The following is a 19,077-nucleotide window of genomic DNA, read 5'->3' as shown; positions in this document are numbered from 1 at the left end:
ACCAACCGGGACTAATGCCCCCCTTTAGTCCCGGTTGGTGCCACCAACCGGGACCAAAGGCCTGTGCTGTCCCGAACCCAAATATTTAGTCCCACCTCGCTAGTTGAGAGGGAGGCGCACCTGTTTATAAGGTGCGGTGCGCCTTCCCTCTCGAGCTCCTCTCTAAAGCAGGCTTTCGGGCCTAACACTGCAATATGTGCCTGTGGGCCTACTGGGCCTCCCGCGGGCCTGAATCCTGGCCCATGGTAGGGTTTCTAGTCGTATTCAGGCCGTGGGGGCCCAGTAGGTGGCATTTTTTTGTTTTTTTGTTTTTTGTTTCTACTTAGAACTCAATACTTATAGTTTTGTAGTGATTTCTTTTTTATTTTAGGTCACAAAAATTATAAACTTTCTGTTAGTGCCATTAGTTTTAAAATTTGAATAGTTTAAATTTGATTTTTTTAAAATTTGTGTGAATCACTAGTTTATGAATAACTTTACTAAAAAAATTGATTTTTGAGTCAATCTTTTTCCTGCTATTTAATATTACTGTGTTTTATCATTATACTCAATTTGGTAATTTTAGTTAGTCGTATCAAATATTATAGGGGTGAGCCCTATTTTTTTCCAGTTTTGTTTTTTGCATTATTTATTTCCTTTTGTTTTTTGCTTTATTTTTTAATTATTTTTGCTTTTAGTTTTAGAAAAATTATAAACTTTCTGTTAGTGCCATTAGTTTTCAAATTTGAAAACACTTTTTTAGTTTTTTTGTTTTCTTTGTTGCTTTATTTATTTTATTTTGTTTCTACTTACAACAAAATACTTATTGTTGCTATTTTTATTTTTCTCCAGTTTTTTTGTTTTGTTTTCTGTATTATTTATTTTCTTTTGTTTTTTGCTTTATTTTTTAATTCTTTTTGCTTTTAGGTCAGCAAAATTATGAACTTTCTGTTAGTGCCATTAGTTTTAGAAAAAATATAAACTTTCTGTTAGTGCCATTAGTTTTCAAATTTGAATAGTTAAAATTTGAACATAGATGCACCTATAGAGAAAATTCGACCTAAATTCATTGTTTTCAAATGAACTCTGAAAAAGTTGGCATAGCATACTCGTCTGTTACAAATTTGGCATGGTATCATCATAATAGTTGCGGGAGAAAGTCTTCACTTTTTCTTCGCTTGTGTCATTTGCTTATTGCGCTTTAACCATGGATAATCTTCATTGTTTATCAGGATGCTTGGGTCAGCCTTGACATTGAAGGGAGGAATTTCATGAAACTTTTCATAATCTTCAGACATGTCTATCTTGCCGTCCACTCCCAGGATGTCCCTTTTTCCTGAAAGAACTATGTGGCGCTTTGGCTCATTGTATGATGTATTCGCTTCCTTATCTTTTCTTTTTCTCGGTTTGGTAGACATGTCCTTCACATAGATAACATGTGCCACATCATTGGCTAGAACAAACGGTTCGTCAATGTACCCAAGATTTTTCAGATCCACTGTTGTCATTCCGTACTGTGGGTCTACCTGTACCCCGCCGCCTAACAGATTGACCCATTTGCACTTAAACAAAGGGACCTTAAAATCAGGTCCGTAGTCAAGTTCCCATATGTCCACTATGTAACCATAATATGTATCCTTTCCCCTCTCGGTTGCTGCATCAAAGCGGACACAGCTGTTTTGGTTGGTACTTTTTTGATCTTGGGCGATCGTGTAAAATGTATTCCCATTTATCTCGTATCCTTTGTAAGTCAATACAGTCAAAGATGGTCCCCTGGACAACAAGTACAACTCATCACAAACAGTGTTGTCACCTCTGAGACGTGTTTCCAACCAACTGCTGAGAGTCCTGATGTGTTCACATGTAATCCAGTCGTCGCACTGCTCCGGGTGTTTGGAGCGCAGACTGTTCTTGTGTTCATCGACATACGGGGTCACCAAGGTAGAGTTCTATAGAACTGTGTAGTGTGCTTGAGACCAAGAATATCCGTCCCTGCATATTATTGAGTCTCTTCCAAGAGTGCCTTTTCCAGCCAGTCTCCCCTCATACCGCGATTTAGAGAGACCTATCTTGTTAAGGCCAGGAATAAAGTCAACACAAAACCCGATAACATCCTCTGTTTGATGGCCCATGGAGATGGTTCCTTCTGGCCTAGCGCGATTGCGGACATATTTCTTTAGGACTCCCATGAACCTCTCAAAGGGGAACATATTGTGTAGAAATACGATCCCCAGGATGACAATCTCGTTGACTAGATGAACTAGGACGTGCGTCATGATATTGAAGAAGGATGGTGGGAACATCAGCTCGAAACTGACAAGACATTGCGCCACATCACTCCTTAGCCTTGGTACGATTTCTGGATCGATCACCTTCTGAGAGATTGCATTGAGGAATGCACATAGCTTCACAATGGCTAATCAGACGTTTTTCGGTAGAAGCCCCCTCAATGCAACCGGAAGCAGTTGCGTCATAATCACGTGGCAGTCATGAGACTTTAGGTTCTGAAACTTTTTCTCTGGCATATTTATTATTCCCTTTATATTCGACGAGAAGCCAGTCGTGACCTTCATACTAAGCAGGCATTCAAAGAAGATTTCTTTCTCTTCTTTCGTAAGAGCGTAGCTGGCAGGACCTTTATACTGCTTCGGAGGCATGTCGTCTTTTTCGTGCAAATGTTGCAGGTCCTCCCGTGCCTCAGGTGTATCTTTTGTCTTCCCATACACGCCCAAGAAGCCTAGCAGGTTCACGCAAAGGTTCTTCATCACGTGCATCACGTCGATTGAGGAACGGACCTCTAGGTCTTTCCAGTAGGGTAGGTCCCAAAATATAGATTTCTTCTTCCACATGGGTGCGTGTCCCTCAGCGTCATTCGGAACAGCTAGTCCACCGGGACCCTTTCCAAAGATTACGTAGTGTAAATCATTGACCATAGCAAGCACGTGATCACCGGTGCACATGGCGGGCTTCTTCCGGTGATCTGCCTCGCCTTTGAAATGCTTGCCTTTCTTTCAACATTGATGGTTGGTCGGAAGAAATCGACGATGGCCCAGGTACACATTCTTCCTGCATTTGTCCAGGTATATACTTTCAGTGTCATCTAAACAGTGCGTGCATGCGTGGTATCCTTTGTTTGTCTGTCCTGAAAGGTTACTGAGAGCGGGCCAATCGTTGATGGTCACGAACAACAACGCCTTAAGGTTAAATTCCTCCTGTCTGTGCTCATCCCACGTACGTACACCGTTTTCATTCCATAGCTGTAAAAGTTCTTCAACTAATGGCCTTAGGTACACATCAATTTCGTTGCCGGATTGCTTAGGGCCTTGGATGAGAACTGGCATCATAATGAACTTCCGCTTCATGCACATCCAAGGAGGAAGGTTATACATACATAGAGTCACGGGCCAGGTGCTGTGATTGCTGCTCTGCTCCCCGAAAGGATTAATGCCATCCGCGCTTAAAGCAAACCATACATTCCTTGGGTCCTTTGCAAACTCATCCCAGTACTTTCTCTCGATTTTTCTCCACTGCGACCCGTCAGCGGGTGCTCTCAACTTCCCATCTTTCTTTCAGTTCTCATTGTGCCATCGCATCAACTTGGCATGCTCTTCGTTTTTGAACAGACGTTTCAACCGTGGTATTATAGGAGCATACCACATCACCTTCGCAGGAACCCTCTTCCTGGGGGCTCGCCGTCAACATCACCAGGGTCATCTCGTCTGATCTTATACCACAATGCACCGCATATCGGGCATGCGTTCAGATCCTTGTATGCACCGCGGTAGAGGATGCAGTCATTAGGGCATGCATGTATCTTCTCCACCTCCAATCCTAGAGGGCATACGACCTTCTTTGCTGCGTATGTACTGTCGGGCAATTCGTTATCCTTTGGAAGCTTCTTCTTCAATATTTTCGGTAGTTTCTCAAACCCTTTGTCAGCCACAGCATTCTCTGCCTTCCACTGCAGCAATTCCAGTACGGTACCGAGCTTTGTGTTGCCATCTTCGCAATTGGGGTATAACCCTTTTTTGTGATCCTCTAACATGTGATCGAACTTCAGCTTCTCCTTTTGACTAATGCATTGCGTCCTTGCATCGACAATGACCTGGCGGAGATCATCATCATCGGGCACATCGTCTGGTTCCTCTTGATTTTCAGCAGCTTCACCCGTTGCAGCATCATTGGGCACATCGTCTGGTTCCTCTTGATCTTCACCATCTCCCCCCGTTGCAGCATCACCGTATTCAGAGGGCACATAGTTGTCATCGTAGTCTTCTTCTTCGCCGTCTTCCATCATAACCCCTATTTCTTCGTGCCTCGTCCAAACATTATAGTGTGGCATGAAACCCTTGTAAAGCAGGTGGGAGTGAAGGATTTTCCGGTTAGAGTAAGACCTCGTATTCCCACATTCAGTGCATGGACAACACATAAAACCATTCTGCTTGTTTGCCTCAGCCGCATCGAGAAACTCATGCACGCCCTTAATGTACTCGCGGGTGTGTCTGTCACCGTACATCCATTGTCGGTTCATCTGCGTGCATTATATATAATTAAGTGTCCAAATTAATAGAAGTTCATCATCACATTAAAACCAAAGTGCATACATAGTTCTCATCTAACAATATATAGCTCTCTAGAGCATCTAATTAATTAAACCATACATTGAAACTATGTAAAACATTTCAATGCGAAAACAAATGCGATCATAATCGCAACTAAGGTAACAATTGATCCAACGGCATAATGATACCAAGCCTCGGTATGAATGGCATATTTTCTAATCTTTCTAATCTTCAAGCGCATTGCATCCATCTTGATCTTGTGATCATCGACGACATCCGCAACATGCAACTCTAATATCATCTTCTCCTCCTCAATTTTTTTTATTTTTTCCTTCAACAAATTGTTTTATTCTTCAACTAAATTTAACCTCTCGACAATAGGGTCGGTTGGCATTTCCGATTCACATACATCCTAGATAAATAAAATCTATGTCACGTTGGTCGGCGTAATTTTCATAAATAATAAATGAACCAATAGTTATAAAGATAATATACATACCACATCCGAATCATAGACAGGACGAGGGCCGACGGGGACGGATACCAAAACCATCGCACTATATAAGATGCAATAATAAATGTAAGAAAATGATACAAGTATCTATCTAAACATACAAGTAAGAATATTTTTCCTTTCAGAAAGAAGATAAGAACAAGAGACTCACCATGGTGGTGTCGGTGATGAGATCGGCGCGGGTGATCGACGGCGGTGAAGACGGGGACGGGGCGTGACGGACCGCTAAATCTAGACAAATCTCGAGGAAAATGGAGTTTGGAGGTCGAGCTTCGAGAGGAGAAAGCTTAAGTAGTGTGGCTCGGGCATTCCATCGAACACCTCATGTGCATAAGAGGTGAGCTAGAGCACCACAAAGCCCTCTCCCCCTCGGCCAGAAAAAACAGAGCACTGTGCTCTGCTCTTGCGCGAGGGGGTATATATAGGCACCTCATTGGTCCCGGTTGGTGACATGAGCCGGGACTAAAGGGGAGCCTTTGGTCCCGGTTCAAGCCACCAACCGGGACCAATGGTGGTGGGCCAAGAGCGAGGCCCATTGGTCCCGGTTCATCCCACCAACCGGGACCAAAAGGTTCAGATGAACCGGGACCAATGACCCACGTGGCCCGGCCGGCCCCCTAGGCTCAAGAACCGGGACCAATGCCCATATTGGTCCCGGTTTTAGACTGAACCGGGACTAATAGGCTGACCCGGCCTGAACCAAAGCCCTGTTTTCTACTAGTGCATGTCCGCCGTTGCCAGGTCGTTTGGCTACATAGCTCCAGGTAAGGAACCAAACCATCCCTGGTCGTCACTCGTCAGTAGCTAAATTTTCACACCTTCATATGCTGGCGTGCAGAGTGCGGTAACACGACGAGTGTGACGGAGAAGGTGGACGTGTACAGCTTCGGCGTGGTGCTCCTGGAGCTCACCACCGGGCGGGCGGCCCACGACCGCGGCGAGGACGGGTCCCTGGCGGAGTGGGCGCGGCACCGGCACGAGTCAGGAGGAAGCATCGACGGAGCCACAGATAGTCGCATCAGAAACGCGGGGTTCTCGGAGGAGATCGAATTCGTGTTCAGGCTAGGCGTGATGTGCACCAGCGCGTCTCCGTCGTCGCGGCCGACCATGAAGTACGTGCTGCAGAAGCTGCTCAGGTGCTCCGAGCAGACGCACAAGAAGGGCAAGGTGACTCCGCTCTTGCAGACGCTCCGGGAGTACACGAGTGACTTCGACAGCACTGTCTGAATCAAGGAGAGGAGAGCGTTGCAAGTCCAAACCTAGCTCCACATTCTTTTGATTGATTAGCCAGGTTAAAAAAATCACCAGGAAAAAAACAGGTTAAAAAAAGGATTCTTTGATTTACATTACCCACATTCCATGGTAGCTGCTCATGGTGGGTGTGTTCGAAAAAAAAACTGCTCATGGTGGAGGAGCCATTTTCAGTTTAGGAAAACTGAACATGTATTGCATATATATAGTATGTGGATCACGGAACAGAAGAAATCATAAATGTTTCGATTATGCGATCATATATATACCACCCTCCTTATTCTGAATTATAGAAGATCAGATGCAGGCAGGTCTCCTCTGTTTGGTTCGCGACATGGCATCGCAACAGAAACTTGCAGGTTTAGGGAAAAAGAATTGGCAGGAAAGGAGCGGCGTCATTCTAACCTCCGTCTCCGTTTCCGCCTTCCCGCGGTTGCAAACGGAACTCATTGGCACAAGACTAGCTATCAGTGGAGAGAAATGGCAAAATAAGTGATCGAGGCGAAAGCAAGAAGCCGCGCCAGGAGCTCACTCCCTCTCCTTGGGACTACTCGACGACATTGTACTGGGAGTGTGAGGCCGCAAGAAGCGCGGCGCCGATGCCGGAGCCGTCGTTGGCCATCTTGACGACGACCGACGAGGCGGCCGCCTCCCCGAGCAGCTCCGCGAGCGTCGCCTCGACGCGGGAGCTGAACTTCTTGTAGTGCTCGTAGAGGCCGCCATCTATGGCGACGACGGTCCTTTGCTTCGGACTGCCGTCACTCGGCGCTCTGTCCCTGCCCAGCTTCTTCAGGATGCCGTATATGCCGGCGGCAGCCAGGCGCGCGCCTCTCTCCGCGACCTTGTCGCAGACGTGGAGGGTTATGTATCTTGCTTCCAGCGAAGTATCGGCAACCTAGATGTAAATTCAAGCATGTGACAAGTAGTCATTGGTTGTTGAAGGTCAGGTTTAGCAATATCCTCTTTTGAGTACGTGTATCATCATATTCATACATACCCCCAGGATATCCTTCAGCTTAGCACCAAGGTGTTTGAGATCATGTGAGGTGTCATGATGCATGGTTGACATATCCGGCGTCCTGCAATACCACAATTGAAAGTTACCACTTGCTTAATAAAGTTTCTACAGGTTAAGCACATTAGCTTCCTTCATTAACTGTGATCGATTGGAAAGAAGCACTGCTAATGAACACACACGCATATTAATGAATTTTGTGTCATGGTATCACTGAAAAGCTTTCGCGGAAGCAGGCCACTCAATTGAAACTGAAGCTACGAGAAACGTCGGGTTGGGACTTCGAAGACGAGCAGCATGCTGACGCCTACATTCAGACGTCGGAGGATGACATTACCGAGTCGGAGTCAGAAAGCGACGAGTAGTTGGTCTTTTCTTTTACCTGTGTACGCTAGAACTATCTTTTTATCGGAAAAAATGGCCGGCGGCATCGGCGACGAAGCAGGCGGGCGAGGGTGTGTTGTTTGATATGGAGAGGCCAATCCAATGTGCCACCGACCAGCGGGTCCGGTGAGGAAAGAGGGCAAGCACGCGCGCATCCGTCTTGTGTCCGCGCCGACGCAAATCCGGCTCGAAAATGGGCCGGGAATGGGTCGACAGGCGGACGAAAACGAGCGCACGTCCATTTGGGTCGATGCGTTGGGCCGACTTTTCTGTCCGCGCCGACCCAAATGGACGGCCGCGGACGAAATGGGTCGCCCAATTGGAGTTGCTCTAACTCACAGGAGAAAGCCCGTTTCATTTCATTGAAAGACAGAACAGATCGTCACTTCTTGTGAGATTAGTGTATGGTAGGGCCTTGAGGGGACAGTGAGCAGAGTTTTTTTTCCTTCTTTCATTTTCCTGTTTTTTATTTATTTTGCGTAGTGGGAGTCTGGGAGCTTCAAGGTCCAAATCCAGTAGCCACAAACTCGCCATGGTCATACTAGAGACCCTTATAATTTGCAAAGTTCATGATAAACTTCTGAGTTGGCTGGAAAGGGCTGATCCCAAGGCATACAGGAAATTTCAGAAAGCGTTATTTTGCACCATGCGCTAGAAAACTAAAATGGAGTCAAAAAATGGAAAACATTACAAACAGTTGCCTCTAAATTTTATTTTCATTAATAACAGTGCACACAAACTATGGAGACCAGACCTAACAACCAAATACTACCAAATCCTGAACCGTTAACTCATTGATTTTAGTTTCATATGTACAATATAACCAAGAGTACAAAAATATACAGATAGAACTATAATCAATAACATAGTTTAGAGTAAGCATGTCACGCAATCTAGATTATATCTAATTATATTCTTATAGTTTACTATTAATAAAGCTAAAGATTCAATGGGTGGGACATGGAAGCGCACCTCAGTACAAATAGTTTCTCCAATTTTGATGGAACAACATCACCAAATAAGGAAGCATCATGAGCCAGCCTAAGCAAGATCCTTCGCACAACCTCTCCAAGATACATGCCCGAAATCATCTTCTCATACATCTGAGGCAAAGAGCTAGACAAGATGACACACCCACACATAGCCAGGAATAACCAGAATAGACAAACCATACCTGCTCGCCGGGGTTCAAACTTTCAAAATCCAAGGCAATATCGTAGTCAGAACGGGGAAGCTTGTCTGACTTAAAGTTTCCCCATTCCATGTTGATTACCTGCAGCATACCAAAGATCAAAATCGAATTGTTGAATTATCAACTGAAGTGAATATCATACAACACAAAAGTTGCAGTGGATATATATATATATATATATATATATATATATATATATATATATATATATGACTGGACAAGGTGCAAAAGACCTTCAGTATTCCAAGCACACAAAGGAAGTCAGACACTAACCATGTTTCCTGATCTAGGTAGTGGTCCCTTCCATTTTGGAATTGCATCTACATGCTCAACATACGCTGCATTTGTCCCAGTGCCCAATATTACAGCAGCAACGACATCATTATCAGCATAGATCCCGCCAGCCAATGTGCCTACAGTATCATTAACCTGCACAAAAATGTTGTCAGATCGTTCCATCAACATAGATAGATAACCTAAAAGATTAAGGCCGTCATCAGAATGCATAGGAAATGGCAACAGCTAAAAGCCAGTCAATGAAATGTTTAAGATGATACATAATTGAAGGAGCAAATGAGCTTACGAACCAAAGCTGTAACTTTCATATCAAGCCCCTGCCTCTCCATAGCACTGCTCAGTTCAGCCACCACATCTTTCCCAACCTGAGCTCACAGAAATCAATCATAAATAACACCACTGCAACCATCCATTATCTATTACTAGTATCTTACTAAACACAAGGTTAAAAGAAGCCTCGATGTCCATCCTAAGATGCTAGAACTTCCCACACTAATGAGAGAAGAAAGAGAAAGATCAATACCACTTATTTAAGTGGGTTGAGATTATAACGATACAGATAAATCAGAAATAGTTGAGAAGTGCTACAACTATACAAGAAAAACACGAATTCTCCAGTGATAAGCATTCAATTGCATACAGAAACCACTATTTTGAGCATCAATGTACGTCTTTTTAGTACTAGCTATGCAGTTATGCGAGCAATTTGGCTAGTTATATTACAAAAACAAGGTTAAAAGCCGCCTCTAGGTTCACCAAGAGGATATAAATCTCCAAATTAATCGGATAAAAAGGAAAGAAGAGAATGGTTCCTACTGCTAATTCGGTGAGGCCAGATTATAAAAGGTGTAGTTATACAGATAAAAATAAGGACTACTATAGTCATATATCAAATACAACTCTGGTTTCACAGATACATGAATACATTTTAGTACCTAAAAGCACAACAGTGATGGCAATTCAAGTGGATATATAGCTAAAACGATGCTTAAAGTAACACCATGTATGCTCCAGCAGGAAATAAGTTGCCATGAAACAGCAGGGAAGGCAAAGATCGCAACTTATCGTGGTTTGTGTAGACTCCATATATAATAAAAATGCACATGAATGGTATGGTTGTTAGTCCTATTAGTAATTTAGTATACTGCAGTTGTATAAGAAATATAACTCCACTTTTGGCTAGAGTAATTTAGTATACTGCAGTTTTATAGGCATCTCCCATATGGAGCATGTTTAGAAAGATTACTTTTCAATGTAAAAGCACAACTAGCTAGACAATGTAAATTGTGCACAATTATGCTTTGTGAGAGATCTATGGCTAGTTACACACTGGTTACAGGATATTTGACAGTAGAAAGAAATACGATGAGTACTGACAAGCATATCTATCACATCAAAAGTAATCTTTCTAAACATGCTCTATGTTTTGGACTACACATGTTCAAAATCAAAGCAAATATAGTATATGCTAATATTGGATAAAAGACACTTCTCATATTCTGAAGAACAGTGCAAGGTGGTCGATGAACACTTGTCAGGGAGAGTACCCAAAAGTCAAAAGCAAGGAGAGCCCTAGTGCTATAAGATAATTTCTATCCAATTAATAAGTAGGTTCAGAGGAATAAAATGTGAGAAGTTTAATTACCATATTAAGATGAACAGGGAATTTCATAGTGAAAATCATGTGTTTGATAAGAAATTTCGCTTTGAGCAAGCCTTGGTCGTCAAAGATAACAGTAAGATTTATTCGATTATCATTCTGTCAGCCAAGTATGTACTGTGATCATTTGATTTTTACCGTGCCATTGATGCAAAATCCCTTTGTCCACTTAACGAGGGTGCCTGACGATATCGATGTTTGGTGTACTGGGAAAGAAAAGGTGAAACCCAGTTCCCTATGTCTGCCCTCAGGCAAGTGGAAATCGTCTCCTTCAGTCTCAACAAATCTTTCCAGCTCAGCCGCAATGAAATCAAATAGTTCCTGTATTTGTACTTTTGTAAGTAAGTAAACCATGTAAAAATAAATAAGAAATCTAATACAAGGGACTTGGCAGAGCAATCAAATGCACTTACGGTGGAAGTCCCAACCATCAGATGAGGTGGAATGGGAACCTCTTCATATTGTTGGACAGCACGTTTCTCCTTTCCTCCAAGCTGAACCCGTAGAACACGAAAGTTGGTCCCACCAAGATCCAGTGCATAAAACAGCCCATGCTCATCCCTGAAGTAGTAGGACAAGTCATTAAAGCAGAGGAAAGATAAGCAGAAGATTTCAGAAAGAGATAATTCAAGATCTTTCACTTTTGGACACATATTTATGAGACTTTTAGTTACATCTAAGTTCCACATATTTAGTTCTCTAAGTTGTTCATGAGATTTTCATAGACGATTGTTATCAAATACTTCCCGCTCTAGATTTTTCAGTCTCAAACATATTGTAGAAACAAAAGTATAACCCAATCAAAGTAATTCTTTCTAAGAAGGCAACATCATTTTTATGGACAATATTTGAGGTGTCGGTAGTATAAAATAGTAAATTAGACATATAATTTTTTTTCCATGCCGACTAAAAAAAAGAACACGCACGCAAACACTCATTGCCTGGATCCTGCCTTGGAAGAAGGAAAAACCCATACCTTAATGGTTTGAGCCTTGATAGTAATAAGCCCGACAAGTAGGTAGGAAATACAAATGGTCCATTCATTAAGAGAACTAGAGAAGGCATGTGGGTACACATGTCTCTACTCATCCTCCAAACACTAGAAACCGAACAGTATGTGACGTTTTTATTTAAATCCTTGTGTTCTGAGCCATATCATAATTCTTCATGCAGGCATATTATATGATCAAAACTGATAATTGAGCGTCATGTCGGAAGATATTCACAAATTGCTGAAGGCGCACATAGAACAAACAACCCGGTGAGGAAAAAACAAAAACGGATCCTTCTTCCAGAACCAATATGTATCATAACAAGTTTGTTAAAAAAAATCGAACCTTATTTCGACAATTCCCTTTTTCTTTTCTTTTTTCAAGTCATGCTCCAAACCGCCTGAAGACTACAGAACTCCAAACCACCTCCACACTACGCAATTTCCAGCCAAGACTGACACAAAAACGGACGTGCCGTCCGTGCCACTCAGCGATGAGAGCAAAAACGAAGAAGCAGAGGATGGTGTTACCCGGTGGGCAGATTGTCGACGTAGCTGATGAGCATCTTGAGCGGGGCGTGGGGGTCGGCGCGCAGCCCGCGCTCCATCTCCTCCACCATGGCGTCCGCGATGCCGCGCAGCAGCGGCGTCGGCGTGGCCAACGTCTGCTCCAGCTCCTCGATCACGTCGGCCACCTTCTTCCGCCTGCCCGCCTCCGCGTCCCGCGTCCTCCTCCTCCTCCGCGACACCACCACCGCCACCCCGACCGCCGCCGCAGCCGCGGCCGCGGCGCACACCACCGCCGTCGTCCCCACGACCGCCCCCTTCGCCATCGCACAACCTCAACAGACCCCCGGCCAGGTCGGCTTCCGAACCGGGGGCTGCGACACTGCAGCCTCTGCCTCCCTCCCGCTCTGTCCTGCTCTCCCCCGTTCCGCTTGCACGAGCGTGGGAGCGAGAGTGGGACGAGGGCCACGAATCGGGCGTTTTTTACAGGCGAATAGATCCCCTCGCCTTTGGAAGCGTTTTACGGATGTACCCCTGCTCGTGAACGCACGCGATTTCCCGAAGGTGCGCCCGGACGGCCAGGTGCATGCCTTTCCCGGGCTTTTGTGGGCGCGCGGGGTGTAATCTCACAGCTTTTACGAGGTTATTATGTGTGTGAAAAGATGCAATAGGAGAGAGAGAATAAGGGTGCTGTCGTAAATTGCAACTCGGCGAGTAATCATTTACGTTGTCACAGAATTGGGAATGAGGCCCACAGCTCAGCAGAAAGGAAGTTGATTAGTTAAGCGGAAGCGAGCAGGAGAAAGCGGCTGCAAGATACGGGGTCACGTGCGGATCGGGCCCACTGTTCGGGGCGGCTGACGCGACCATGACGGCGCGGGTTAGACGTGTCGAGGCAGCGCCGGGTGGAGGATGCGTCGCGCTCCGCCGTGGGGTCAAGAGCGGCGGCGAGCGAAAGAAAGCGCCAAACAAGCCATTGCCTCCGCTCCTCACCCTCTCCGCTACGAAACGGAATAGCGCCTCGGTGATCGCACCCTATCGCCGGCGGCAGCGTCGCGTGGCCAAGACGCGGAACGGCGACGGCGGCGACCCGCGCACCAGCATGGGGCACGGGGGTGGCCGACGGACCGATTGGTGGGTGCGCCGCCGTAAACCACCAAGAGGGCAGGGCAAACCCACGTTGCGTCTCGCCGCTTTTCGTTTCTGTAACGTGCTATACAGTCTTGCAATTCAATACGTGCTATACAGTCTTGCAATTCAATGATAGAAGATGCTACCAGACCAATTCGGAAGAAGAAAAGGAAGATGCTACCTAAGCACCTTAGCCACGCCTTTTCCAACTGATGAGGAGCGGGCGGAGATCCGGGGAGCCGACGCCCCTGCGCCCGACGGATGTGAGGGCCTGCGGGTGCGGCTCGAGCAGCTAGGTGCAAGTTGGGCGTGGCTGGCTGGGTTCGGTTGGAGCATCTAAACACCGGAGTAAACAAGAAAAACCAAGAGGCAAAATAAAACCACACGTGTGGCATGCACAGTCAGCATCAAATTTGAGGGGAATACTAAACGCGGTAAAATGTGTCACACACACTTGCCTAAATTGAGAAATTTCACACAAACGCGAATTTTGGAGGTAAAAAAGGAATTCACTCTTGAATTAAATGGCTAAATAGTGCCACAAGTTTCTACTAGTATATTCCTATGCTCCACTTACCTTATTTTAAATGCCTTCTCCACTTCTCCTATGACGAAAATAATAAATAAATAAACAGCAGAAGAAGGCCCATTTATCGGAGCGCATTTTCAGCGCAAGGCGGCATTGGCGCACTTTATCTAGACCGTGTCATGCATGCTTCGAGATGGATACAATGTGTCAGGATCAGAGCTCTGATCTAAGCAATTTAACTCACACTCAAGGAAATTTAGCCGAGAATTCAGAGAGCGATTAGCTAGGGTTCTTGTTGAAATTGGGGAAAGTTGGTACAGCACGCCACAGGCGGCTAGGGTTTACACCCAAATCACAAAGTCATGCCCTCACACGCACATGGTAGTTGGCTTTATAGCCATTACAAGAAGGGAAAACAAAAGAAAGCCGGAACAGAGCACATGCTCTTGTCGGAGCAGCTACAGCTGTGTCTTAAGCATTGCCCGCCCTTGGATCGCAGATCGACGGAGGAGAGCTGCCCGCTTGATCGAACCGTTATCTTCGATTCAGAGCCACACGATGACAGATCTACGGCTATAGTGACTTCCGGCACGCTGGAACAGGGGAATGATATGAACTGGGCCTGACAATACCCTCCAATTGAGACGGAGCTTGTCCTCAAGCTCTAAAAGAAGGAAAAACTTTCTGGATAAATGCAGAATCTTCCCAAGTAGCTTCCTCCACGGGCATGTTGGTCCATTTGACTAACCACCTGACCACAGGAATACTGATGCTTCCTTGCTTCCTTGGGACCAGAGTTCTTTCCAGCACAGCTTTAGGTTCCATTTTGATAATTCCATTAGGACCAACTAATGGTAGCATAGGGGAAGGAATGACTGCTGGACCAATGTGCTTCTTTAGTCTGACATGAAATGTGTCATGCAACTGACAACCCTCTGGCAGCAACAATTTATATGCATGATTTCCAATTCTTTCCATTATCCTGAAGGGGCCATAAAATTTAGAGTGCAGCTTCATGTGCCTATGCAGGATGAGAGAAGTATGTCTATAGGGTTGCAACTTCAAATAGACCATGTCCCCCACTACAAATTCTCTCTCTGTCCTCTTCTTATCTGCAAAAAACTTCATTCTAGATTGGGCTTTTAGCAAATTATGCTTGATCACTTCCAGTGCCACTTCTCTGTATGCAAGAGATCTTCATTGTCCTCACAAATTGCATCAGGTAAGGCAGATTCAGCAATCATAGGGGGAGGAAAACCATACAGAGCTTGAAAGGGTGTCATTTTTAGTGATGTGTGGAAGAAAGTGTTGTACCACCACTCAGCTAGTGACAACCACCCATGCCACTTCCTTGGTTGTTGGAAACACATACACCTCAAGTAATTCTCCAAACACTGGTTAACCCTTTCAGTTTGGCCATCGGTCTGAGGGTGGTAGCTCGTGCTCAAATGCAACTTGATCTTCAAGGACTTGAACAGTTGCTGCCATAAATGACTAGTGAAAATTCTGTCTCTGTTAGTGACAATCACCAAGGGCATCCCATGCAACCTGAACACATCATCAGCAAATGCTCTTGCAACAGACTGCACTGTAATAGGATGTCTCATAGCAATGAAGTGAGAGTACTTGGTAAATCTGTCAACCACTACCAAAATCAAGTTCTTGTGTTCAGACTTAGGCAGCCACTCCACAAAATCCATGCTCACATGTGCCCAAGCAAAATCAGGCACAGGAAGTGGTTCCAATAATCCAGGGTAAGGAGTGTGCTCAGCTTTGTTTAACTAACAAACAGGACATTGCTTGACAAATTGCACTACATCTTGTTTTAAACCCTGCCAGTGAAAAATTAATTTCACTCTCTGGTATGTAGCCCTCTCACCAGAATGGCCTCCTAACTCTGAATTATGGAATGTTTGGAGAATTTCCTGTCTCAGGTTAGAAGCAGATCCCACTACAATCTTATTGTGAAATCTCAATATGCCATTTTTGAAGGAGTAAGGAGAGGTATCAGATTTGCCCACAGCACATTCAGCAATGAGCTCCTTGATTTTACTATCCTGATTGTAGCTAGTTGTGACCTGTTTGACCCAAGTAGGAGAAGTGGCAGTTGCAGTTAAAGCATGAATCACATGTTTTACTCTAGATAATGCATCAGCCACCTTGTTCTCCTTGCCTTTCTTGTACTCAATTGTGAAATTATATCCTAGCAACTTCAGTAACAGTTTATGTTGAATTCCTTCAGTAATCTTCTGTTCCTGAATATATTTCAGACTTTCCTGATCAGTTCTGATTACTAAGGATGTTGCTAAGAAATAATGCTTCCATTTCTTAACAGCTTCAATTATGGCCAAGGCTTCCTTGTCATAAGTGCTCATTGCAGCTGCCTTGGGGCCAATGCTCTTGCTGAAGTAAGAAATAGGCTTTCCCTCTTGCATCAACACAGCTCCCAATCCATACCCACAAGCATCAGTTTCCAAAATGAAAGGTTTGGAGAAATCGGGCAGTGCTAATTGGTAAGCTTGTTTTTCAGAGTTACAAATGCTTCTTGTTGCTCTTCTTTCCAGGAAAAACCCTCCTTCTTTAAGCAGTCAAATAGTGGTCTACATATTACTCCATATCCCTGGATGAACCTTCTGTAATATCCACTTAGCCCCAAAAAACTTCTCAGTTCAGTTACAGTAGTGGGAGTTGGCCAATCTCTAATGGACTGTATTTTAGATGGGTCAGTAGAAGCTCCCTCAGAGTTAATCACATGACCCAAATACTCAATCTCTTGCTGACCAAAAGAGCATTTTTCCATTTTTGCATATAACTTGTTTGCTTGCAATATATCAACACTTGCTTTAAATGGTCCTTGTGTTCTTTCAAGGAAAAGCTGAACACCAAGATATCATCAAAGAAAACCACTACAAATTTGAGATGGCCAAACAGTAAGTTCATTAATGCCTGGAAGGAGGGAGGGCCATTAGTTAGTCCAAAGGACATAACTAAAAACTCAAACATTCCCATGTGAGTAGTAAATGCAGTTTTTGGAATATCCTCCTCTGCCATTCTGATTTGGTGATATCCATTTCTGAGGTCAATTTTGGAAAAGATCTTAGCTCCTTTTAGTTGATCCAGAAGGTCCTCAATTACAGGAATGGGATATTTGTTCTTGATAGTTATAGCATTCAATTTTCTGTAATCAGTGCATAACCTCCAAGACCCATCTTTTTTCTTGACCAGTAGCACAGGAGAGGAAAATGGGCTTGTGCTAGGTTTGATTATCCCATTTTTCAGTAGCTCTTTAATGATTTTCTCCAAAATTTCTTTCTGATGGTGAGGAATTCTATAAGGCCTTTGGTTAACCACTTTGGCTCCTTCCACTAATGGAATTCTGTGATCACAAGGCCTGCTAGGAGGCAATTCAGTTGGCTCTTGAAACAACTTTTGATACTGGTCCAACAGTGGTTGCAATTCATTAGGAATTTATGTACTAGCAGCTGCAAATTCAGTACCAGAGGTCGTGAACAAGAAAAACCCACAAACAGCTTGTTCTAACAGTTTTTCAGTGTTGTCCTTAGCTTCAGCTACAGGGCCAAGGGAACAGTCTCATCCACAAATGTAATAAACTGCCCACAACTGTCAGAAATTTTCATTTCCATTTTGGCAAAGTCCATTTGTATTGGACTATATTTTCTGAGCCAATCAACTCCCAAAATCATGTCATATCCTTTCAGTTTTAATACTCTGAAGCTGTCAGTAAACAGATGGCCTTGAATTTCATAAGGGCAGTCCTTTGCTTGAAATTCAGTCCAGAGCACTCCCCCACTAGCAACCACTACCTTTATCTTGGGTGTAGGGCTTGTACTGACAGGTAATTTACTTGCCATCTTAGGAGAAATGAAGGTCGAAGTACTACCACTGTCCACCAGTGCTGTGGCCACTGTATTGCCCATTTTTACAGACAATATAAAAGTATTTTTGGTTGCTCCTATTCCCATAGCAGCATGCATTGACACTTTCAATACTGCTTCACCTGATGGTTGTTCCAGTGTTTCCAAATCAGGGTCATCAAAATCTGTAACATAGATTGTCTCAGGATTTTCAACTTCCTCAGCTTGCAGTGCTTGGATCTGAGCTCTCTGGCTCATTTTACAGACCTGCCTATGACCAGGCACCCATGGCTCTCTGCACTTATAACACACTTGGTTTTGCTTTGCCTGCTGAATAATAGTGTTTCTGTTTGGTGTGACAGTAGTTACAGGGGCTTTGGGCTGATCAAAAATTACTTGCATTCTAGGTTGAGGGACATAAGGTTTAGTTTGCACTACAGTAGCTGGTACCTGTGATTTCTCCATCCTCCTAGCATACCACACTGCAGATTGCATATCCTTAGGCCTGAAGCACTCCACATGACTTTTAATATATGGGTTAAGTCCTGCCACAAAGCTAGAAACATAATAATCATCAGGGATTCCAGGGTTTTCTCTTCTCATTATGTTCATTAGCTGTTCAAACTGCTCCACATATGCAGTAACTGTAGTAGTTTGTTGAGTTGCATGGAAGGAGCTGACAATGTCACAGACAGAATCCACAGAAAATCTGTCAGAGATGTAAGAGCAAAACTTGTGCCAAGGAACATTGCTAGGAGCAAATCTTGTTCCTCTCCACCATTGCACAGCAGGCCCTTTAAGGTAAGAAACTGCCAATTCAGTTATGTGCTCAATAGGAGTTCTGGCTGCAGCAAAGTACTGCTCCAAATTCTGAATCCAAGACTCTGGGTCCTGACCCTCAAATTCAGAGATGTTTAACTTAGCTGGCTTTACTGTTAGCACATTTCTTCTTGCTTCAACAGGGAAATTGGGGCCTCTTTTGTACTGCTGATCCATAACTTCCTCCTCTTGCCTTTCTTCCAGTTGGACTACATTGTTTGGTGCTGTTTCCTTACCCTGACCAAAATTTGGGTGTCTGTAAGGGGCTTTCAGAGTCCCATCCAAGTGAGTTCTTTTCCAATTTGATCTCGCAGAGTTGCATTTCCTACTGGCACAGGAGGCATTGTTACTGATGGAGGAGTTGGAGCTTG

At 44.3% G+C, this 19,077-nt stretch overlaps 2 protein-coding genes across 2 annotated transcripts in view; one reads left to right on the top strand and one right to left on the bottom strand.

Moving 5' to 3' along the window:
* The window catches only part of LOC123056970 (receptor-like protein kinase HSL1), a 14,838-nt gene extending 8,556 nt beyond the window's left edge, over positions 1-6,282 (top strand). The window contains exons 3-4 of the mRNA XM_044480169.1: positions 5,779-5,819; positions 5,894-6,282. Coding sequence (XP_044336104.1) covers positions 5,779-5,819; positions 5,894-6,282 — 430 coding nt within the window. The remainder of the gene's footprint in view (positions 1-5,778; positions 5,820-5,893) is intronic.
* Positions 6,283-6,533: 251 nt separating this feature from the next.
* On the bottom strand, positions 6,534-12,827 carry LOC123061949 (hexokinase-6). The gene is made up of 9 exons (XM_044485239.1): positions 12,377-12,827; positions 11,268-11,415; positions 10,993-11,175; positions 9,485-9,559; positions 9,171-9,326; positions 8,880-8,978; positions 8,678-8,808; positions 7,304-7,385; positions 6,534-7,201 (listed from the first exon to the last, which is right to left on the bottom strand). The coding sequence occupies exons 1-9, from the start codon at positions 12,676-12,678 to the stop codon at positions 6,854-6,856; spliced, it is 1,524 nt and encodes a 507-aa protein (XP_044341174.1). The 5' UTR covers positions 12,679-12,827; the 3' UTR covers positions 6,534-6,853.
* Between the last annotated feature and the right edge of the window lie 6,250 nt (positions 12,828-19,077).

This window comes from Triticum aestivum, chromosome 3A (genome assembly GCF_018294505.1).
Source record: "Triticum aestivum cultivar Chinese Spring chromosome 3A, IWGSC CS RefSeq v2.1, whole genome shotgun sequence".
NCBI classification, from domain to species: Eukaryota; Viridiplantae; Streptophyta; class Magnoliopsida; order Poales; family Poaceae; genus Triticum; species Triticum aestivum.
The sequence above is the reverse complement of the archived record's forward strand: the minus strand, read 5'-3'. Positions and strand labels throughout refer to the sequence as shown.